General features: G+C 38.7%; 1 protein-coding gene across 11 annotated transcripts in view; it reads right to left on the reverse strand.

Moving 5' to 3' along the window:
* Window positions 1–21,441, reverse strand: part of LOC117664069 (potassium voltage-gated channel subfamily A member 3) — a 34,440-nt gene extending 12,999 nt beyond the window's left edge. For 6 of the 11 annotated variants that reach the window (XM_087889612.1, XM_087889611.1, XM_060689862.2 and 3 more), the window contains exons 1-3: window positions 15,696–21,441; window positions 12,774–12,852; window positions 12,310–12,381 (exon numbers count right to left, since the gene is read on the reverse strand). In XM_087889612.1, coding sequence (XP_087745738.1) covers window positions 17,374–19,212 — 1,839 coding nt within the window. In that variant the 5' untranslated portion in view covers window positions 19,213–21,441 and the 3' untranslated portion in view covers window positions 12,310–12,381; window positions 12,774–12,852; window positions 15,696–17,373. Of the gene's footprint in view, window positions 1–324; window positions 1,087–12,309; window positions 12,382–12,773; window positions 12,853–15,695 lie in introns of those variants that run through there. The other 5 variants (XM_060689863.2, XM_087889610.1, XM_060689860.2 and 2 more) reach the window with 3 other exon arrangements.
* Between the last annotated feature and the right edge of the window lie 2,786 nt (window positions 21,442–24,227).

A 24,227-nucleotide genomic window follows, 5' to 3' on the forward strand; every position in this document is an offset into this window, starting at 1 on the left:
ATTCTCCTTATCTCTGGGGGCAACTGATTCCAGAGGGTAGGTGCCCCCACAGAGAAGGCCCTCCCCCTGGGGGTCACCAGCCTACATTGTTTGGCTGATGGCACCCTGAGGAGGCCCTCTCTGTGGGAGCGCACAGGTCGATGGGAGGTCGTCGGTAGCAGCAGGCGGTCTCGAAGATAACTAGGCCCTATGCCATGGAGCACTTTAAAGGTGATGACCAACACCTTGAAGCGCACCCGGAAGACCACCGGGAGCCACATACATTACAGTCCTGGGATTTTTTTTTAAAAAAATGCATATGTCTTGTATTTTCCCCCGCATTACCTGCAACACTTCATGGAATCTAAGCTAGAAGTGTTTTCCAGGCTATCCAATCTAACTAAGATCAGCATGGGAAATCCAAAGTTAGAGCACACATCCCCCTCTTAATGCTCAGATGTTCCTCTTGAAGATCTCTAGGGGAAAAACCCATTCTAATAAAAAGGTTCCATTGCAAGATATGCCTAAACAATGGTGTCCATTACAGCAGAGATTTAATCCTGATCTCTGAGCAGTGGCATCTACAGGGTCTTTCTACTTTTGTCGAATGACAAAACAGAACTTTGCAAACTCCTACTGCTTTGTGACATCACAACTCATGTAGATAAGGGATGGGGCTTGTATCACAAGAGTAAAATATTGTTTATGTCACCCTAATCTCCCTTGTTCCCCTCTGAAGACACTGCTCTCTCTGGGGGAGAAGTGCATCTGCCCAATGCATGTTAGATATGGCCCCAAAAACTAATCCCAATTCCCCTAAAGTTTTCTCCTCTCCATGCTAGCCAACCCACCACTAGACTTCCCACCTGTTTTCCACTGCACTTCCCTTCCCCACTAATCTCCTTCTGCCTTTCCAGCATTACCTTCCTTTTCTTCCTCCACTTTTCCTAATCCTTTCTAGCCTCCCCAAACTGTCTTGCTCCAATCCCTACCTACTTCTCCCTACTTCATATTTTCCGCTTCCTACCATCACTTTTGTAGCACTTTTAATTTGCTTTTGAACCTTTGATTTATTCAAAACATAAAAATCCAAAAAAGTACAGCATCTCAGTGTCCAGGGATCCTTTTCCCTCCTTGCACTAATTAGATTTTTGCAAAGCACCAAAGACCTGGCTGCTTTCCCAGCAGGTATGTCAGGTGAGTAGATGAGTTCTGTTGTTTATAATGTAATATTTTCAAAGAGTGGGGTTTTTTGTTTCTTCTTAGAGACCAGGTGTTACATATGATAGGGTTTCTGTTTTAATCTGCGTTAAGACACCCAGTCATGTATGAAATGAAATGAAATATATGAAATATAAATCATACAAATACAATAAAAGAAAGAAAGAAAGAAAGAAAGAAAGAAAGAAAGAAAGAAAGAAAGAAAGAAAGAAAGAAAGAAAGAAAGAAAGAAAAGGAATGATGGAAGAAAGAAAGAAAGAAAGAAAGAAAGAAAGAAAGAAAGAAAGAAAGAAAGAAAGAAAGAAAGAAAGAAAGAAAGAATGAATAAATTCCTTTCCCCCTTTTTTGGCTTTCCTTTCCTCTTCTTGCAGTCTGAAATTAGATTACCAGCACAAATTGTTATAGCACCATCTATCAGTGAATAAAGAAACTGTCTCTTTCTCTTACTGCCAGTACTGTACTGCACACGGTTAGACGTGGATGATCTATAGAAAGAGATTGAGAGAACAAAAACTACCGAAATAATGCAAAGCTTCAAACTGGTGGTTCATTTTGATGATGCATAAACTGAAGCACCTCCAAAGCTGCTTTGCAAAACTATAATCCCCTCCTCTTAGAAAGATAGCTACTGCACTGTTTCATATTGCACTTGTTTCCAAGCTGGACTCCAACTTATTCAGGTGACCTGCATTATCACTATATTTCATCAAATCTGACAATGTCATCTTTGCATATATCTTGTATAGGTGAAATACAGCACACTCTGTAAGTTTATAAACACATACCTTAGAAACAAGTAAAAAATATTAAAATGATATTAACCATAAAATGTCCATCATCTCCAAATAACTTTGGAAAATACCTTTGCCTGAAAAGTAGGAAAATATCTGCCCATTAGAGGCATACTATTTATGCGCTTTTCAGCTTTTGCTAAACTGGCCACTTTTACACTAGAGAAAAACATGCATGAAAACCTGATCTGATCTGGATCACGATTACATGCTCAATTATTGGTTAAACTCTTGATTATTAATCAATGCAGACTTCTTCTACCATTTATTTTGCATGTTGTCTAGAACTACCCTAGAATCTGAGAAACATAATATATGAACAACTGTTTCAGGAACTGGGTATGGCTAGTCTAGTGAAAAGAAGGACTAGGGGTGACATGATAGCAGTGTTCCAATATTTGAGGGGCTGCCACAAAGAAGAGAGGAGGGGTCAACCTGTTTCCCAAAGTATCAGAAGGCAAGACTAGAATCTATGGATGGAAATTAATAATCAAAGAGAGAAGCAACCTAGGACTAAAGAGAAATTTCCTAACAGTGAGAACAATTAACCACTGGAATGGCTTGCCTTTAGAAGTTGTGAGTGCCCCATTATTGGAGGCTTTTAAGAAGAGACTGGACAGCCACTTGTCGGAAATGATATAGGGTCTCTTGCGTGAGCAGGGGATTGGACTAGAAGACCTCCAAGGTCCCTTCCAACTCAGTTATTCTGTTTCTGTTTAAATATAGCAGAACACTATGTATGTCTTCAGTATCCTGGAATTGCTTTAATCTAGAAGAGCCAACAATATATCTAAGAGAAAGATAGCAGGCCTTTAATAAATCTTCAGGGTTTTTGTCATTGTATTGTTATCAGTGTTATTATGTACATTTATGCTATAGTAAAATAGACATATATGAAGAATCAAGGACATTACCCACACAGAACCAGAAGCAAAGGTAGAATGGCTCATTCTGGCAGACTTCATTTTATGCAGCAGGTGGGAAAGGATCAGAATGAAGATTAAGACTCAATTAGGGATGGTTCCCTAAAAAGAGAGGGCTCCCAAGTGAACTGAATAAAGCATCTGCACTCAAGAAAAAAAATACAAAGAAGCTGAAGAAATTTTAAAAAAGGATGGAAACTGCAATGCTTCAAAACAATCACATAAACTGAAGTACTATTTGTGATAGGTTCCCCACCTCAACTGACCTGAAATTTAGGCTGGGCAGCTGAATTTTGAACTCAGGCATATATAGATGTGTTTGTTGCTGTGCATATGGATATGTGAATGAGTTATTTAATTATTATTTTTTTGTTCAGAAAGTGAACAATTAAAGTTATAAATCTTCATCCCAAATATATGAATAAATTAAACAACATTGGAGAGATTATGCAATAGCTCTTTAAAAGTTTCTCTATTATTCTGCAATTATAATTGTGAAGTGTATAAAAATTTAAATAGGGTTATAAGGTTGTAGGGGTAGGAGTTTTATACTATGAGTTTTTATTTGGAAATAAATACAATGGGCTAACATAGATGAATTTCCTCTCTATCTGCAATTTGAACGCTCAAATATCTTTTGCAGTTCTTGTTAATATTTATTACTAGTGAAATCAACAGGTTTGAAGAACTGAAAAAAAGTTCCTTGCTTTTTACCCTGTATATTAGGTGGTATTTTGACTGTTACCTATCACCTAATCTACAAAAAAGCCGAGTCAATGTACTGATTTCTTTTAAATTACGTATGAAGACTATGCTTTTAAGACACTTATTTGCCCTGTCATTTTATAAAAAGTCACAGAAACTCATCCAAGAATAACACACAGCATAATTCGATTTGGCCCAGCTCAAGAGCAATAATAGCAAAAAGATAGCTTCTCTCCTTTTGTCGATCCATAAACATAATGCACATTGCTGCACTTAGCAATCCGCCAAAGACACTCAACAAACTTAAGAAGAAAGTATTTGCATTCAGCAGGCAGCCTGAAAGTTTTATTACTGAGAATATGCACACATTCAACAAATAAATTAAAGGAACATAATCTTTGCATAATGCACTCCAATTTCTTGAACATCTCATCAACATTGTTAACAATACTTGTGTAGAGCTCCCAGTGCAATGCACACATCTTTGCATATGCCTGAGCTAGGAAAGAAAGCATAGCAGGGAATACATTGCACACATTACTCAACCCCTGAATTCTAACTATGTAAAAGCATCAAATCTATCAATTACGCAGCCATCGAATAGCAATCTCCCTCTATTTTTACATTCACAATCAGCGATCTACAATCATACCTGAATACAAATGCAGCAATCTGTTGAATGCAGGCAGGGCAATAATTGCTTCCATTGCCATCATTGCCTTTGAACATGGACTTAAATAATGCTAGCTTGTTCTTCACTATCCCCATCCTTCATGCAGTCATAGTTATAGTTATAGTTTATTAAACTTCTATACCGCCCTTCTCCCTCATGACCTATAGTCCTGGCAAAAGAAGATTTCCTTTGCTATTTTAGTAGGTATGTGGATGGAAAAATTGAAAAACTAAGCCCATTGCAGCTTCTTGGTTTTTTAAAAAGCCTATTACAGGATTTAAGATTCTCAGAAGACTTGAAACAACAGTGCTTAAAATAGCCCTATTTCATCTTAAGCTTGGAAACGAAACTAGTATTTTTTCTTCTGCGCTGAAAATGCTCAAAAGACATATTTTATCTTCAGTTCAAACCACTTGAACCAAGCTCTTGATCCAAGAATTTGATCCAACAACTTTTATAGGAATCTCTGAGCTTTTCTCCTTTCCCAGCAATGTTTTTTTTAATTCCCTTCTCAAAAAAAAATCAGTCTCTACAGAATTCCTCTTGCTGCATCTCAAAACAAGGTGATGAAAGTTACTATCTTTGCATGAGAATGGGGCTGCAGCTGTTGGAGGCTGCTGGGAGGGGAGGGGAGAGGAAAGGATTGGGGAGAGGAGAGGAGAGGAGAGGAGAGGAGAGGAAAAGAGAAAGGGAAAGGGAAAGGGAAGGGAAGGGAAAGGAAAGGAAGGGAAAAGAAAGGGAAGGGAAGGGAAGGGAAGGAAAAGGAAAAGGAAAAGGAAAAGGAAAAGGAAAAGGAAAAGGAAAAGGAAAAGGAAAAGGAAAAGGAAAAGGAAAGGAAAGTTCTATTTTCTCACAGCCAAGGCGAAAATGTCCATGGAGGCACAGACCCACCAGGTTTGATAAATGGGAGTAAATAATCCAGCAGTAGGCCAACTGAAGACCTGAAGATTGCCAATGTCTTTGATGCTTCTCATCCACACAAATTATGATGATGCAAAACAGTAATTTCTAGCCAGATTTCTTGGACCTGGCTTCAGTTTGCCTCAGCAGCAAGCTGGCATCTGTTGTAAGGGCATAATTGTTCCTCGATAAATGATTAGCAGGTCTTGACACTGGGGTAAGGCGAGGATGTGGTTGTGGCTGCTCTTTCTCACAACATTGATAGGACACAATAAATATCAGGAGGAGGAACCATATTGTATATGCAACCTGATTTTCCTGGGAAATTTTTTTTTAAAAAAAATCCCTTTTTTATTATAGGCAGAAAGATACAATCCTAAAGCACAATGAAATGAATTCTTTAATGCCTTAATGTGTTGCAAACTCATCCAATTGTAATTTGTAAGTCACATTACAAACCACTGTTAGTAAAATAAATAAATAAATCAAAATTTAGTATGACGTGGTTACTCAGCCAGTCAGGAAAACAGTAAAGTCAAAAACAAATAAGATTGGTTCATTAAAAAAAAAGAATGAGTTGCACAGCCTATTCTATTTTCTGCAACTTTCCAAACAATTCAATCTTTAGATCCTGCTGATCAAAACAGGAAGGAAAGAACAGATGAGAAAAATAGGCAATCTGAACCACACTGGCATGCTTCAGTCAAAAATTTCCCACCATCTGTTACAAGTCAAGGTACATTTACTAAAGTATGGCGCCATTCATAAAAAAAGAAAGATGAATTGAAGGCTGGAGGGGATTTTCATACTTGAATATTTGGCAAGGGAAAAATATGTACAATGAGCTTTGATCTTGTACTGAATAAATTTTGACATATTCCTCTAATGAACCAAAGATTTATATTCACCTCCTTGTACCACCATCATGAAATAAAAGGAATTAGCAAAGAAGTGGTTTGGAAAGACTGGTGTACAGTTCTGAATGTACTTTTACCAACTGAACAGCCTATCAACTGTATTTCAACCTTACAGAATCTATTTTGCCCCATTTCCCCACAACTGGAGTTGTGTGGTATAAACAAACAACAAACAAACAAACAAGATACAAAAAATGAGATGTAGAAACCTGGCATCAAAATGGCTAATTAACAATGAGCAAGATTAACTCAAAAGAGCAAGCAGCTCGGATGTTTCTCTTTGTTATTCCTACACCCATATCACATCTCTTTATTGTACATTTACAAATGACTATACAGTAGTATAGGATGCAAAACAGTGTAGAGTGGTCTGCACTGTTCCGAAGCACATTAACTATTCATACCATTTTCTCCTCCTTCTCTAATGACCTGCTGATACTAACATGCCTAAATACAATAGGAACAGGTGGCATACTAATGTGATCTCAAGGAACCCCATGAGTTGCTTGTTATTTGATCTGATGTCTCAGGTCATTTTTTCCAATCTGATGTTCTGAGAATGTTCTAGGGCTAAAAAAATTCCATACATTTTAGTCTGTTAAGTTTCTGGTGGAGCTTGGAAGATGGAGAACATGCAAAGAAGGTTGATGATCCAATCGGACAAATAGTACAGATGTAATACTTTATCTCTCAAATATCTGCATAGAAAGAATAATGAAGACTATATTAAAAGAAAGCAGAGCCAAGAGCTCTAAACAGATGCTAATATTCATTCCTGGAGTGGGGAGGTTTACTTTAAAAAAAAAGAAATGAGTCACTTTCAAATTTTATTAAAATTGGGAATTGTCTACCTACGTTGAGGTGAAAGAGGACTAGTGCAAATCCCTGCCATCTGCTATCAGCCCCAATATTTAGAGTGTGATCATTTGTAGCAGGCCCTCAAGGAGGTATCTCAGTAATGAAATATAGGTAGTCCTCTACATATGACCACAATTGAGCCCAAAATTTATAGTTAAATGAGACATTTGTTAAGTGAGTTTTGCCCCATTTTACAAATTTTCTTTCCACAGTTGTTAAGTGAATTACTGTAGTTGATAAGTTAATAACCTGGTTGTTAAGTGAATCTGGCTTCCCCATTGACTTTGCTTGTCAGAAGATCGCAAAACATGATCACATGAATCTGAGACACTGCAATTGTCATACATATAAACCAGTTGCCAAGAATCTGAATTTTGATCACAGGATCATGGGGATGCTGCAAAGGTTGTAACTATGAAAAACACTCATAAGTCACATTTTTCAGTGCCATTGTAACTTTGTACGGTCACTAAATGAACTGTTGTGATCTGAGGACTACCTGTACATTTTATTCCCATACAATATTTTTCAATCCATCTGCAGTTCATGTCATAAATAGAAATGGAAGGGAGACAGGACTGTCTTGCTTGTTCCCACTCCCTCAAGACAGAGACAGCTAATGTTAATAATATCTAGTATAGAAAAGAAACAGAAAAGAAACTAAATGGACAAGAAAGAAGCCATTACACAAAACAGAAAACAGTAAACTTTTTTTATATATATAGAGCAAATGGAATACAGTTTATAGCTGTTTGAGTCCAATTCAGCAAATAAGACCTAAGTGCAAATTCTCAAGCCCATAACTATTCCACTTTTAACAATACACTTTTGGATCAAAAGTGTCATTAAGTAAATAATTTGTCTATATCTTCCTTTATTTTAGATATTATCTGATTTCTGGATGCATTCCTATGTAACTTGACAAGGATATCTGAAACACTAGTAAGTCAATAATCTCAATTCATAGTCATGGTACTATAAGTTTTGCATTGCTCATTCTTGAGATATATTATTTTATGTCACAAGGTTGATACTACTCATTTCTGTTGCCTATATACAACAAAATCATTAAGCATGATCATTAAAATCGTGTAACGTATCCAATTGTAGGTGACAATAAGATTGTGGTGCTTTCTGTGGAAAATTAACATGGCACCTGCTTATAAAGTCATTATAAAGTCATGCCATTATAATTTTTGGTATAGTCAGCTGGCGCCATCGCTGGCTATTGGGGGCGAATCATTGGCCCCCACAGAAAGGGCTCGTAACTTGGGCGTCCTCCTGGATTCACGACTGTCTTTAGAAGAGCACTTGACGGCCGTGACCGGGAGGATTTTTCATCAGGTTCGCCTGATTCGCCAGTTGCGTCCCTTTCTAGATCGGGACTCGTTACGCACAGTCACTCATGCCCTCGTCACCTCTCGTCTGGACTATTGTAATGCTCTCTACATGGGACTCCCCTTGAGGTGCACCCGGAGGTTCCAACTGGCGCAGAGTGCGGCGGCGTGGGTGGTTATGGGAGCAGCATGGAGCTCCCGTGTAACACCTCTCCTGCGCGAGCTGCACTGGCTCCCGGTGGTCTTCCGGGTCCGCTTCAAGGTTCTGGTTACCACCTTTAAAGCGCTCCATGGCTTAGGACCTGGTTACTTACGGGACCGCCTACTACCATCAATAGCCTCCCACCGACCAGTACGCTCCCACAGAGAGGGGCTCCTCCAGGTGCCATCGGCCAAACAATGTCGGCTGTCGGCCCCTGGGGGAGAGCCTTCTCTGTGGGGGCACCGACGATCTGGAATGAGCTCCCCCCAGAGATACGGAGGATTCCGGATCTGCGCACCTTCCGCCGCAAGCTGAAGACTCTTTTATTTCATCAAGCTGGCCTCGCCTAAATCTTCTCCCTTTTAAGTGTAAATTTTAAATTTTTACTGTATTTTAAAATATGGGTATTTTAAATTATGGGTATCAATTCAGCCAAATTTATTTAATTCATTTTATTCGATTTTAAATTTTGTATATGTATGTGTTTTATTTCATGGCTGTTCACCGCCCTGAGTCCTTCGGGAGTAGGGCGGTATAGAAATTCAATAAAATGAATAAATAAATAATATTTTACAAGAGAATTTGGTTCAACTACCTTTTATAATCATAGAAATTTCAGCTAATGTAAAATTTGATTAAAGCAGGAATAACACTGGAGGGCATATTGTACCAGATTCTCTGTTCAAACTTTTTATTGTTGTCCAGACACCACAGGCATTCATGGGGAGCAGGAGAAGCTAATGGCAAAATGTGCATACTTTGTTGTATTTGTATTATGATGTTGCATATAAGTACACAAAGGACAGAGCATGCATTGTGATATTGCAATGCGTATGTCAACCTTGTGACAAAGTTTGCAGTTGCTGCATGTACCGATGCCAGGTACCATTCAAAATGAAAGACCTGGTCATTTCAAAAAGTCTAAGAGGTTTCGGACAAACTATTAAATGTCCATCTATTTCCTGTTTTCTATTGTCATTTCTAAGAATTACTGTCTTTTAATAGTCAGATGAGCATTAAATGTGTGCTCATATTCTCCACGTCCATGAAATCTCATCAATCTAGCACCATGGACACTTCTAGCACAGTGCCTTGTCCTTTTAATATAAAAGACATTGGCAGGCATTCTGTCTCTCTATTCATTTCAGAGGCTTTTATGTACAAGGAAAAAAAACGTAAATTATGAGGAAAAATACAAAGGTTACAAATGGGAGACAATTAATCTGAACTCTATAAAAAGTTGTGAAGAAGGCATTTAATTATACAATAAAAGCTTTCCCCAGAAGCACTTTGTAAGGCATGAGGATCTTCCAAAAGCATGTTTATATGAGCTAATGAAAGCATGGGGTTTCATGGGTATCTTAACTATGATCATATGAAAGTTTATATTTGTTTGTAAAATGTTTTGCTGTCAACTTAGTGCATTTAAGATATAAATTAAATAAACTAAATATATGAAGCAGTGACTGTTGTTCAAGAAACTTACTTACTGTTTAACATATAGCTATTATAGAACATGGCAGTAAGAAAAATACAGTATTTAATGCAAAGCACAATATCTATTTCTTTTTCCTACTAACCTATATTACATATAGCAATTATCCCATAAGCAAAGCATAATTAAAACTAGACGAATCCTCATGCTAGTAAGTCCTACCTTTACTATTGTATAACAGCACTGCGTTACTATTTATGTACATATGCAGTGGTGGGATTCAGCCAGTTCGCACCACTTCGGGAGAACCGGTTGTTAATTTTCTGAGCAGTTTGGCAAACTGGTTGTTGGAAGAAATCTTAGGGCAGAGAACCGGTTGTTAAATTACTTGAATCCCACCAATGTACGTATGTATACATACAAATATATATGTATATATGTACGTTTGTCAGTACATATACAAATATACATACACACAGTAATATACAAAATATTATGAAACATGAAATATTCGATCTTTCAAGTTTCCACACTACTCTGCAAACTGTTTTTTAAAGCATGAAAATTTATATATATGTTAATACACCTTTTCCACAACAAATTCATCATATATATCTCTCCCTCAATGTATTTACAGACTTTCCTAATATATGCCCCTTTGCTAATATCTGCATTGCATTGTTCATGCAATTTTGAACAACGCATACTTTGCATAGTACAGAATCTGCATGTTTGTCCAGAAAGTTCAAATACTATTGGTATGATTGATATTGGCCATTCTTTATTACAGGAATCAAATGGCTACTATATCACAACAAACTCAGGGTAACATTGCCTCCATCTTATGTTCAACCATCATAGCCAAAAACACAGCAATAATTAAAGAAAATGATACAAACATACCAGCATTGAAAGACATATATGGCATTGGAAAATGGTCCACATTATTAATGCATGGAAAAATAGCAATAAAATGCCTTTTCTACATGAATTTCCCAAAATATTATAATAAGCTAAATCTTTCTGAAGTTAAATCTGAGCATTTGCAAACAGAAATAAACCAGCAACTAGAGTTGGCCAAATATTGCATAATCGCTGTAAATATTGCATTCAGTCTCTGTATAATCTTTACACATTAGGATATTACAGGGTCCTTTTCCTACATAAGCCACCATGATGTTGTAAACCTGTATTTAAAAGTTGCCTAAAGAGAAATGATTCAATATTCAGGAAACATATTTCTTTGGAAAGAAATCCATCCTTTTTCAAGGGATAGATGAAGGGACATGCATATAAGAAATAGAGAACGTTAATACAAAAAATGCAGAGCAGAAATTTCTGTAAACTGTCCATTGGTTCAGTGTGTAGGGGAATGAGAAACACAAAATGAGGTTTAAAATCATCTCACAAAGAGGTGTCCATAAACCACACCTTAGATTCTGGAGGTCTAATAGGAAACTACTACTTTCAGAAAACAATAGGTATCCAGGTCAGTAGCCAGAGCTATCATTTCTTCCTATCCTCTACCCTCCAGGTATATGATTACAAATTCCATAATCTGTAGCAAAGAGAGGGCTCTTGGACAGGTGTCATATTCTGTACTACTCCCGAATGAAGCCAATATGAAGTAGCGAAGACATAGAGGGCCAAAAAGCTCAGATTCAATCATGGCCCTTGGATCAGAAATGGCCCAGAAGAGCAAAATATGCATCTAAGACATTATTCACACCATCTCTCATTTTACCAAATCCACTGGTGTACATAAATATTCATTTGTCAGCAATTGCTGGGATTGCCCAACTTGTGGTTAATATGTCTTTCCAATTCATACAAGTAATAGTAACAACTGTTATGTCTATGTTAGGCTACATTGTACCTATTATATTATTCTAGAACAATGTTTCTCAAACTTAATAATCTTAAAATGTATGGTCTTCAACTCCCGGAATTCCTCAGCCAGCGTGGGAAATTCTGGGAGTTGAACTCTACACAATAAGGTTGCTAAATTTGAGAAACACTGGTCTGGAAACATGAACACTGGGAATGTGAAGCCAACAACTCCACAGAGGCACACAGTTGAATCCCCATTGGTAATTTCCACTTCTGATTGTTAATCTTACTGGTGGTCTGCATAATATTATGCCTCTATGAATGTTGAATGGCTGCCTGGTAGCTTGTGGAGATTTAAAAAAAAAAAAAAAACCCAGAGGATGGTGATGAATAAGAGGGAACAGAAGCAAGTAGCAACTCCTGAGAATGAGGTGTGAATGACCAAAGTGAGAAAAAGATGGGCTTTCCGTTCAATGCTCCTTATGTTTAGAGCTCCCCCTGTTGAGGTTGAGAGTGTAGTCATTACAATGATACTCACCCATCTGCTGTAAGGAAGGAAACTGTTGTCTGCAGTTTCAATTTGTTCTGCTCCATTTACTTTGGCTCTCATCTGATACAAAGGAATACACAATGAAGGTTTGGTCAGCAGTCACAACAGGGAAAATCAAATAGCTAATTTTTACAAGGAAAAGAGGTGGTGGTCTCCATTACTTTCACTAGTAGATCCTAGGAGTTTGTCTAGAATAGATATAGTTTTCCTCTCTGTGGTTCATTGGTCTCCAGAGTCCCGGCATCATGAGTGGAGTGAAGCAGAGGGATGGGGGGGTTATTAGTTTGTAAGTACTGTATGGCAAGGACAAGGAGAAACAAGGGCATCTATTGCTCCATATAGCCATGGATTTTCCTGGGGGAGACTGATTAGAAGAAAGATGGAAGAGGTGAAGGAGTCACATTGTGAAGCATACTTTACAAGTGTCTGATGAAGTCCCATATCTTGCTTACCTTGTGAAGTTTTTTATCGTTGCTATTCCAATTGCAAAGGTAGAGTTAAAACTTGAGGCTGGGAAACTCTGCAAGAGCTCTGAGAAAAAAAGTGTTTGTCAGCCCTTAATTTCTTATTTTTTCTCATTGTTGGGTATTTTTTGTTTTTACAGTGTCCACTGCATGCTATGAGTGAAATATCTCCTTTTTATTTAATTACAATATTATTTCTATGGCACTTTTTAGGCCTTAAAACTAGTCTACAAAGTGGCTTACAGTTTAAACAAAAACAAAATATTTGTCCTTGATTTCTAGACATGGCAACAAAGTGATGATGTTTCATGCTACAGTTTTGATATATGCAAGTTACATTTACTGGCTATATTCCAAATTGCACATAATGTAGACACAGCTGAAACAGATTTTCTACTCTTTGTGAAATGCACTCATAAGAAGGGATTATTAATTTCTTTAGAATGGCAATAAGAGAGGGAAAATATCTAATTGCCTTCTTACTCTTTTCTCAGATAAACATCAGGGATGATTTAGGATGTACAACTAATACATTTTGGAAAATTTATTGCTATGGTTGATTAAAAGCAACTGACAATTCCTTACTGCAGCATTAACAATGGAAGGAAAGTATTACACGAGGTAAACACAATCATTAGTACCCTTGGCAATATATGGATGACCCTCAGTTGTACTTTTTAAATTATATGCTATGATTGGCTTTTGTGGTAGCATGAAAAAAAGACAATTATATGAGCTTTTCCATTTAATAAATACAGAGGTTTTGCATTTTCTCTGCAGAAAATGCATTATACCATCCTTTTGACTCTAGTTTGACTCTAAGGTCTGCTTCCCCCTATTTCTAAATGCTTCATTTTCTCTCTTGAACAGTTGAAATGTCTCTGCCTTGATTTTCTTTTTTGTAATTGCCAATCTGACCTTTCACTAATGAAATTTAAATAATGGATTTATTACTGAATAGAACAGAATGATTTAGGGGGCATTTAGGACATGAAGTTCAACCACTGTCTCAGGTCAACTTTAATCCAAATTAAAGCATCCCCAATAATCTAATCTCTGCCTCAATCAATTCAGAAAAAATAGTTCACCGCTTCACTAAATACTTGGTTTCACAATTTTAACAGAATAAAGATAACCCTATCCTATTCTAATGAATCCAGATAATATTCTGTTGGAATAGTTGACAAAACCTCCCATTAGCAGACATATTGTTCACTATTCATTATTTAGCATTGAAATGTATATTATTATTTTGATAGCTTAAACATTTGTATTGACAAAACATTAATATTCATGATAAATATGAATTTAAAAATAAAATGACATGACCTGAACCAAAAAGGAAACTGTCTTGAACAACCTGACAATCTTTGTAAAGATATTGCTACTAAAGAACAGAAGGAGGAGCCATTTTAGTGAGCTATTTAGTGACCTTTTTCTGTTTCATTTGTGGATAGAACCTTCAATAAAAGCAGTTCTCGGTTCTTACATTTTATCTGAATTCAATTCATGTGTCCTAGTAATAATAATAATTAAAAAAAAACCAAAGCAGTCTCACTCCCAATATTTTGGAATAAAGGGGAGAAACCAAAATACAGAACATTATCCATTTCTTGAGCTGATAGTTTCTATTCATTATAATGAACTAGATTCAAAGAACACTGCTATATAATTCTGCTAAATATTAGATCTTCTGCTGCCTGATGAACTTCTTTGGAGATGAGAACTTCAAATTAGGTTGTGATGAATAAAACCTATCACAAAATGAAGCATGGAATGTTTCTGTTCAAGTTTCTAACCAGCAAACAACGATCTTTTCCAGAATACATTGTTCATCCCTCTCATTATCTTACTTTATCATCCCAATAGTCAGCTGAGATTACCACTCACATTACGTCTTCCTTAGAATTTGTGGTATTTGTCCCCATAGTTTTTTCCTGAAGTATTTTTTTTAGTTCTCTTAACTATGGGCTTTTTAAAATGGACTATCTCTTCCTCACTGATGATGCTACTTTGGCTAAATAAGCAACAGGACACTTACTTGGACAAAGGAAACAGAATGGTGGGGAAAGGTGTTAACGGAAAAATGTCAAAGCTCATATTAAGTGTCTATGTGTATGGATGCAGCTAGTGTAATATGGATCCTACCCAAATAGATTTTGTTGTGTTAATAGTATACATTTAATAAATTTGATTGATGATGATGAAATAGTCATTCCTTACTGTATTTATCCTGTCAAACCTGATATATAAAAATATGAAATTCAAAGACACATAAGCAAAGTGACCTCTTCCTCTGACCCTACAGATATTATCATCTAGCAGAAATTACAAAGCTCCATATAATGCCACAGATAGCTGAGGATATGGCCAAGTGATTTCTTGCAGTGAACTGAATTTTATAAAAAAAAAAAAAAGAAAGTAGATATAAATACTGCATGGGACCAACACATACAAAATCCATTTTCTTCCAAAAGCATGCAATTAACTCTACAAAATGGTATTAATAACTAACATTAAATATCATAAAGTATTATGGAAAGGAATATTAAGAATCTTCAGGGGCTAATATAGCAAATCAAACTGCACTTCAGTAGAGATGTACAGCCAATTATATATTCTGAAATCAGATATACCAGAAGCTATTTGTGCTTAAACCAGTAGAACTATCTTTCAACACATTATTTTTCTGTGTTTCTAAAATTAAAGGTGAGAGACTTATATTAAAATAAATCAATTGAAAGTATTATAATAAAATCCTTAAAATTAAATAAAGCTATATGTCATCTATAAAAGGCACACAACAGGCTTTTGTTTTAATTCCATTATTTTTCCTTACTGATCACAAGATGACATCTTCACAAATTATCTTAGGGAGAACAATTCTCCTTGAACTAGCAAACAGCTCACCTGTGTCTGTCTGATATTCCATAGCCGTAGATGTTTACTTGAGAGAAGATGGATATACACTTCCCAGAGGACTTTTAAGTATTTTTGAACCAATACTTCATCACCATTATTTTCCAGATCTGCATCCTTTTGTAATAAAAGTTTTGGTCTTGATCTTCAATGCAGTACATGCTTTGAAAAGAGGTTTTTTTTGCATAATGCTAGGTCATATGCAATAAAGAATTATTATAAATCAATATTATATGATTTATTCTGATAAAAGTAGAGGGCAATGCCATCTTTTAAAACCTTCTATGCAGTTGTACAGGTAACTCAGGAAACTCATTTAGAATTAATTCCAGGTATCAAATTGCAACAGATGTGGAAGATTGGCAGGGGAGAAATTCTTTGCTTTTGGTGTTTAATTATATTATAATGTGAAGTACAGTTATTTTAAAAATCCATATTAACTCTTTTCTTCATGATGTGCAGCCATCTCAAATCTTGCCCATCTAAAAATGATACATACAGAATAATGCTTAACTTCCACAACTAAATCTCTTAGGGATTAATGGTGTACATTTGTGTGCTTGTATGTGTGTGTGTGTATGTGTGTGATTTATCAGAGCAGCAGCTTTTCTGTGGAACCACAGAAGTTAGAACCATCTGGAATGGTTACTATAGAAACAGCAGAAGACTGAGGGAGAGAAAGAACGGATGCTATGACAACCTTTGGGAGTTTCCCAGGAAACCAAAGTTGCTATGGAAACTGTACCACTCAGGTCCAAATTAGTAACTTCCGCTGCAAGGCGTGTTTGTCACTTTAATCTTCTTGTGATAGATGCAACCACTTATCTTACATGCATTGGACATTTATGGAAATACCTCTTTTGCTTTTTGTTTTTTGAAGCTGCAGTCAAAATAAAAGCCTGCTAGAAATTTACTAAAAACTAAATAATTCATCGTATTCGGATCATCAGGATATGATGAGTCAGTCAGTCAATTGTTCAGTCTCACTGTATAGGAAGAAGTAATACTACAATACCCAGGTAGCACTTCAGATTCAAAGTTGCAATTCTTTGGGAATTCAGGGATCAAAGAAATCCAAAATCACAACGGAGGCGTTTCCCTTGTTGTATTAAAGTGATACGGCGTATGTCATGGGCATATTCAGAATACACATGGCTCTAACCTTTTTTTAAAAAAATCAAGATTGCAACCTCGTAATCACATTTTCAATTGTGGCCATCCTATTATAATGTGAGATAGTTTGTGACATTTATATCACCTTATTTCTCATTCACTGGAGCACAGTTACATTCATTATCCTTACATTCCGCTCCTTTCAATCCAACAAGTGTATACGTAAAAGAAAAGCAAATCAACAGTGTAGCTGCTCTTTATAAAATCAGACAAACACGTTTCTCACTAAAATTCCAATGCCCTGCAACAACCTGTGCAAAATAAAAACCTGTTTCCAAAGGGAGCAGCAGCAACACTTTAGCTTATCTACCTTCTTTCTTAATATCTCCTTGGTTCTTTGTTCTTCTAAAAAAATATTCTATCTTCAGAAGGGAGGACCAGAAAAGTATATGTACTAAGCAAGAGCACAAAGACTGACAATGATGCATGTTCCTCACAAATACTGATTACGCAGACTTCCTGTGATTTTCTTTCAATCTCTGCGAAAGAGTGTCTTTTAAACATCCGTAAAGATTTTTTTAATAGTCACGCAGTTCGGATTGTTTGTGCCGGAGCAGTTGTTTGTTTTAAATGCAGCCTGTTTGAATGCACTGTTGCTGATGCCTCCCTCTTCTATCACCATATACTCTGACTTGCTAAGAGTGGAATTACTACGAGCTTTCTTCAGCTCCTCAGTGGAGGAGAGGTGCTGGCAGCTTCCTACGTGCATGTACTGGGCTTGTTCTTCCCCTTCTGTTTCCCGGTGGTAAAAGTAGTTGAAGTTAGAGACAATGACTGGAACAGGCAAGGCAATAGTCAGCACACCAGCGATGGCACAGAGAGATCCTACTATTTTGCCTCCAATAGTGACAGGATGCATGTCCCCATAACCCACAGTGGTCATGGTTACCACAGCCCACCAAAAGGCATCAGGGATACTGCTGAAACTTGAAGTGGGATCATCAGCTTCTGCAAAATAGACGGCACTAGAAAAGAGGATAACACCGATGAAAAGGAAAAAAATGAGCAAGCCCAGTTCCCTCATACTGGCCTTCAGAGTTTGCCCCAAAATCTGCAGCCCTTTGGAGTGCCGAGAGAGCTTGAAGATACGGAAGACTCTAACTAGCCGGATGACTCTGAGAATAGCCAGAGACATTGCTTGTTGACCATTCCCCTGCCTCTCGGCCAGTTCAGTGCCCAAGGTGATGAAGTAAGGTATAATGGCCACAATGTCAATTATGTTCATAATGTTCTTAGAGAAGGTGGGCTTGCTGGGACAAGCAAAGAAGCGGACAAGCAGCTCAAAGGAGAACCAGATAATGCACAGAGTCTCCACCACAAAAAAAGGGTCAGTGAAGGATGACACCATAGATGTAGCTGGGGAAGAAGTATTGGTGAAAACATCAGTCCCAAAAGGACTACTCCCAGTACCAAACGTTCCTGAAGTACTATCATAGTCACGGTCATCTCTGAACTCAGGTAAGGTTTCTAAACAAAATATGACAATGGAGATGAGGATGACTAAAACAGACACAATAGCAATGCCCCGAGCTGGTCCGGAACTCTCTGGGTACTCGAAAAGGAGCCACACCTGGCGCTGAAACTCCTTCTCAGGCAGAGGTCTCTGCTCCTCACGGATGAAACCTTCATCTTCCCGAAATTTTTCCATGGCCTCTTCACCTAACTGATAGAAACGTATTTCTTCCGAAAAGATATCAATGGGCACATTAACAGGGCGGCGGATACGGCCTCCAGATTGGTAATAGTAAAGGATGGCATCAAAGCTGGGCCGATTGCGGTCAAAAAAGTACTCGTTGCGAAGAGGGTCGAAGTAGCGCATCCTCTTGCGGGGATCGCCCAGCAGCGTCTCTGGGAACTGGGCCAGTGTCTTGAGCTGGGTCTCAAAGCGCAGACCTGAGATGTTGATCATGACCCTCTCACAACACTCATGCTCCTCTCCACCGGTGCCCACTTGGTGATGACTGTGGGGAGGCAGGGTATGGGCAAGAGGGTGGTCATAGCGCTCCCCGCCCAGCAGGGCATGGGGATGTTGGTTTTCATCGATAAGAGGGTCCTCTCCACCCACTACAGTCATGCCACCCTCCAGCTCCCCGTCCTCCTCGTCTTCTTCTTCCTTTTCTTCCTCCTCCTCGTCGCCGGCGTCGCCCTCCTCTTTTTCCTGCCCTTCCTCAGGGGCGGAAAGCGCGCCTTCGGGGAAGAGCTGCTCGCTGTAGCCCAAGTTATGGTGGCTGCTTCCCACGACGCCGCCGACGCTGCTGCTGCTGCCGCCGCCCCTCGAATGCTTGCAGGAAGACGGGGTGGCCGGCGAGCGCAGAAGGCTCAGGTGCTCGTCCATAAATGTGACAAGAGCGCGGAGGGGAGCCCGTTTCCCCGGCGGCTGACCAAGCGAGACCCCAGGCGGACGGCCAGAGCGACCCGCCCAGCTCCACGGCCACCGCCTGGCTCAAAACATCCTCTCTCAGGCTGGATGCCGCCTCTCCCGCCTTTCCAGTCAGTCCGTCGGCGCCGCCATCGCCCACGCGGTTGCCCTCCTGTCAGGAGCGAGGAGAAGGAGACGAGCGAGGGGAGCGCGCTGTTCTGGAACGAAGGAGGGGTCTCTTTCCCTTCGTGAGAGCCCCGAGCAAGCAGCCTTGCTGGGCTAGCAACAACAGGGAGAACCGGCCCGGCCACCCGCTTGGCTGCTATACAGGTCAAAGCAAAGGAGCAACACGTTACTGAGAGAGCAGGCGCAAGAGGGAAGAATGCAAGAGTCCATCCCGTGGGCGGCGACTGCGATTGTAATCCTTATTTTGCAGTAAACCCCTCTCGGTCTCGGTGCCCAGAAAGGATTGCCTCCAAATATAGGCGCGCAGGATCGCGTAGGGGGAAAGCGTCCCCTTCCCGCGCATCGGCTTGGGTGTTTCCTTCCATCTAGGGGACGTGGGAAACAACGGGCGGGTTGAGGAACAGCGGTTCACACCTTCTCGGAGTTGTCTTCTACAAGAAGCTTAGCCCAAGCCTGCTTGTTGCCCAACAGCTGTAACACAATAGGATCTGGCTGGAGACAAGGACGATGAGGCGTTTGTCCTTGGGGCAGCTTCTTTGCAAGGTTTGTCAGAGCTGGATGGGCAGGCAACGACCCTTGCAAGGTCACACAGTCTCCAGGAGGGGAGGGGAGGGGGGGACCCGTCTTGCACTGCAGGCTCTCTCCCAGCACATTGCTCTTTCGTCCCCACCTGTTACAAAAAATACGCTTCCTCCAATCAGCATCGTGGTTTGTGGGGCTACTGACTCTGATCCATCATCTCTAAATGATACACGGATTGGTTCAAAAGACTCAGAGTTGGCTGACTGTCTGGCTATGTTTGCACAGCGGATTGAATCAGAATAGAACAGCCAAAGATATTCTAGCCTGTTATTGTAAGAACCAAGGCTGTGTGTGTAATTTATGGTCCAAACACAGTGCCTGTGTTACCCTATTGTAGATAGGCTAAAAATACATTGTTGTGATGGGAAGGCAGCCTATTCAGAATCCTATTTTACTCATGATTAATAAGTGCATCTCTTGTCTTAAAGGTAAAGACTGCCCCAATTTAGGGTCTATTTTTTCTAACCATGTAGCTGTCTTAAAATCCATTGCCTTGTTCCAGATTACTTTTCTTAATCATCAAAGAAAGTATTAATCAGATCTAACCCTTATCCTTTTAGCTATCAGCCAACGTGAGCTAGAAACTATCATTTAGTGTGAGGTTTTTGCCTAAAGCTTTTGTAATAAATGTTTTCCTCACATCTTCTCCACGTTTGGGGTAAAAATAAGCACCCACTGGCCTCTCCTGTTTTTTTAGATTAATCTATAATTGGTGAGAACTTGCTGATAAAAGAAAATTTATACACCTGGCAGAACTATTAATTTGAGAGCATGGAGAAAAATTATGATATCCATGACTACCAGATATGTTTTAGCTTAATAAGGAAAGGTAGATAAGAAGAAACAAGATAAATTATATAAAGTGTGGAGAAGTGGATCAGGAAAGGTTCTCTCTTATAACACTGAAATATGAAGAATGGGAAAAGCAAATTCAAAACAATGTTAATTCAATTTTAATTTTACTTAAACAGAAAAAATCCCTATTGCAAGATAATAATGATTGCTGCTACCAGGGCTATTTTTAAGAGGGGATCAGACACATTCATGGCAAATAAGATTAGAAGTTACTATTGGTCAGAATGAATCTAAATTACCTCCATTATGAGAATTGAAGGTCTCTTGATATACTGTGAGTAGGTAGGAAATATTGAAATTATGTTCAACTGGTGGATGCCCTTTAGACCCCCATGGCAACAGAATGCTGGAGGGAAGATGCTGAAGACTTTATCCAGCAGATATACTGTTATCAAAATTGAAATAAATAAAATGGATTGGATCATCACAGGCTATTCTGTTTCTTAGGATTTTAAAGAACTCTAAAAGGCTACTGGGGCAGGTCTTACCTTGGCAAATTCATGTTGATTCTTCAATAAGATTTGTTTTTCTGTATGTTTGATCATTCAGTCTTTAATAAAACTTTTCAGTCATAGCAATTCAGAACGAGCCGTATGCGTGCCAATCTGTAATTTTCTGGAACCATTCTAATTACCTTTTAAAAACTGATATCACACTCAGAATCATCTAAACTTTAGTACAGAGGTAAAACAAACAAAAAAAAGAATTGCATTGATTCAGGTCAAATTGTATTGATTCAAGATGATACTATTTCTTCAGTGAGAACTCTCCCACAATCAGTTTCTTCCTTTGGCTTAGTTTGAGAAGATATGACCCTCTTCTCCATCAGAAGACTGGAAGTGTGATCATCTTCGCTGCACACAAACTAATCAAGGACTATCAGCATTGGGTATCTCTATCATAGGTTATATTATATTTTTCTAATAGTATTGTAGAATAAGTACTTGCCATGACTGCCATGAACAATACATCTGAATTATACCAGCTTCTTTTTGTAGCCTAGGTCAATGATGGCTAACCTTTTTGCCGCCACGTGCCAAAAGTGGGGGGGAGCGCAGGAAGGTCACGTCCGTGTGTGCCCATACCCATAATTCAATGCACCCTGCCCCCCCGTACATGCACGCATGACCCCCTCCCCCTGCTTTTGGCACATGATAGCACAGTGGGCCCGGTAGGTCTGCTTTTTGCCCTCCCCAGGCTCCAGAGGCTTTCTAGGAGCCTGGAGAGAGTGAAAACAGCCTTCTCCACCCCACCCCACCCCGGAGGCCCTCCAGAGGCTGGAAATGGCCTGTTTCTTGACTTCCAGTGGGCCTGAAAGGCCCAAAAATCAGCTGGCCGGTGCATACATGCGTGCTGGAGCTGAGCTAGGGCAACATTCACAAATATGGCTCCACGTGCCACCTGTGACACGCGTGCCATAGGTTTGCCATCACGAGCTTAGGTTCTTAACTCTGATTACAAGAACAAGTTAATATATAAAAAGGTCATTGTTTTCAGTGAATTACATTCTGGAAATAAGAAATAATGGACAGGAACAGTCTCGTATCACTTAAATTCCCATTTAACCTGCAGACTTGTAAATAAAGATAGAGTCATGTAATTTGGATAAAGGTAGTCCTCAATTTACAGCCATTTGTTTAGCGACTGTGGTACTGAAAAAAAGTGACTTATGACCAGCCTCTGCATTTACCATTGTGACAGCATCCCTGGGTTCACTTGATCAAAATTTGGGCACTTGGCAGCCAACACATATTTACAATGTTTGCAGTATCCTGTGAAGGCCCATTGGCGATCTTCTCATCTGGCTTCCATCAAGCAAAGTCAATGGGAAAATCAGATTCACTTAATGACAAGACAGGAACAAAGATTATTAGAACTATGGAGAATAAATGCCATAAGAAAAAATTGAAGAAACTAGACAACATCAAAAGATTGAGAGAGAACATGATAGCACTGTCCAGGGACTTGAATAGCTGTAATTAGAAAGGGGCAGCAGAAGTTCTAGTAGTCTTACCTTATAAGTTTTTATAAGGTAAAACCCTTTTTAGTTTACCTTTTTAGTTTTTTAGCTTTTTAGCTTTTAATCTGTCAATGGGTTTTAATTCAAATTGTTTTAAATTTGGGCCAAAGTATGTAATTCTTTTAATAATTTTAAATTTTGTATTGGTATGTGTTTTAGTTCTGGCTGTGCACCGCCCTGAGTACACTAGGAGAAGGGCAGTATACAAATTGAATAAAATAAATAAATAAATAATCAGGTAGATTTCTCCTGAACATTATGGCGGCGGGGGGGGGGGAATCTTAACAGTTACAATCAAGTATCTAGTAAAGTAGTGAGACTTCTGTTATTTGGAGATTTTCAAGCAGACCTTGGCCATCCATTAGGACAGCTAAACTTTGCACTGAGCAGAGAGTTGATGGAAAGCACACAAGGAAGGATCAAAATGAGTTTAAAATTCAGAAGAAAAGAAATAAGAGGCTGGAAAAGCCTCCCTCAATTTACTGGGGGGAGAAGCAGGTAATTGGCATTAGAAGCCACATATGTGGACATTTCTAGATAGACATTCCATCAACATGGGGTGATAGATTGCACACAGCAGACAACTTCCCAGCCAAGGGAAAGAGAACTGAAAATAAAAGCATCATTTATCATTATGTCTATTAAACAACCATGCACACGTACAAGTTGTTCTGCTTTCAATGCAAAGATCTAGCTGCATTTATAATACTTCAATATAGAGTAAATCTCTTAATCTGTCCATTAATAATAGTCAACAAAAATTATTTGTTTATTTTCAATGGCATCTTCAATAGGGCAGAAATCAATGGAAACTCCTTCAGGTGTAGATTCCCCCCCTCCCTCTCTCCCTCTCTCCCCCTCTCCCTCCCTCCCTCCCTCCCTCTGTGTGTTTGTGTGTGTGTGTGTGTACACACACATACATAGAATGGACTTCTGAATATATATGGATAGGATTAAACTGATATTAATTAGATACAAAATACACTCTGCATGAGCATTATTATTATGTCAGAGAGATTGCACAATAAATTCATTTAACTGGTTAAAAGACTGGAAGCATTTAGTTTAAAGTTTAATTGGTATTTTAAATGCAAAACAACTACTTTTCATAATGCTTTGAAAGATCATCCTAAGAATATAACAGTAAATGTAATACTTTACCACTGAACAATGAGATTTGGCATCTAAACAGGATCAGCCCTTACTCCTCTCAAATTACATTGGGTTATTCAAGCTAAATGACTCCACTGACATTGATGAAGCATCTAGCTAAATCCTAACCATCCTGTAGATATGTAGAAAGTTGCAACTCACAGTACAAGAAGATCTATTTTAATACTTTAAAAGT

The sequence above is a fragment of the Pantherophis guttatus genome, chromosome 3 (genome assembly GCF_059756535.1).
Source record: "Pantherophis guttatus breed Tessera chromosome 3, ASM5975653v1, whole genome shotgun sequence".
NCBI classification, from domain to species: Eukaryota; Metazoa; Chordata; class Lepidosauria; order Squamata; family Colubridae; genus Pantherophis; species Pantherophis guttatus.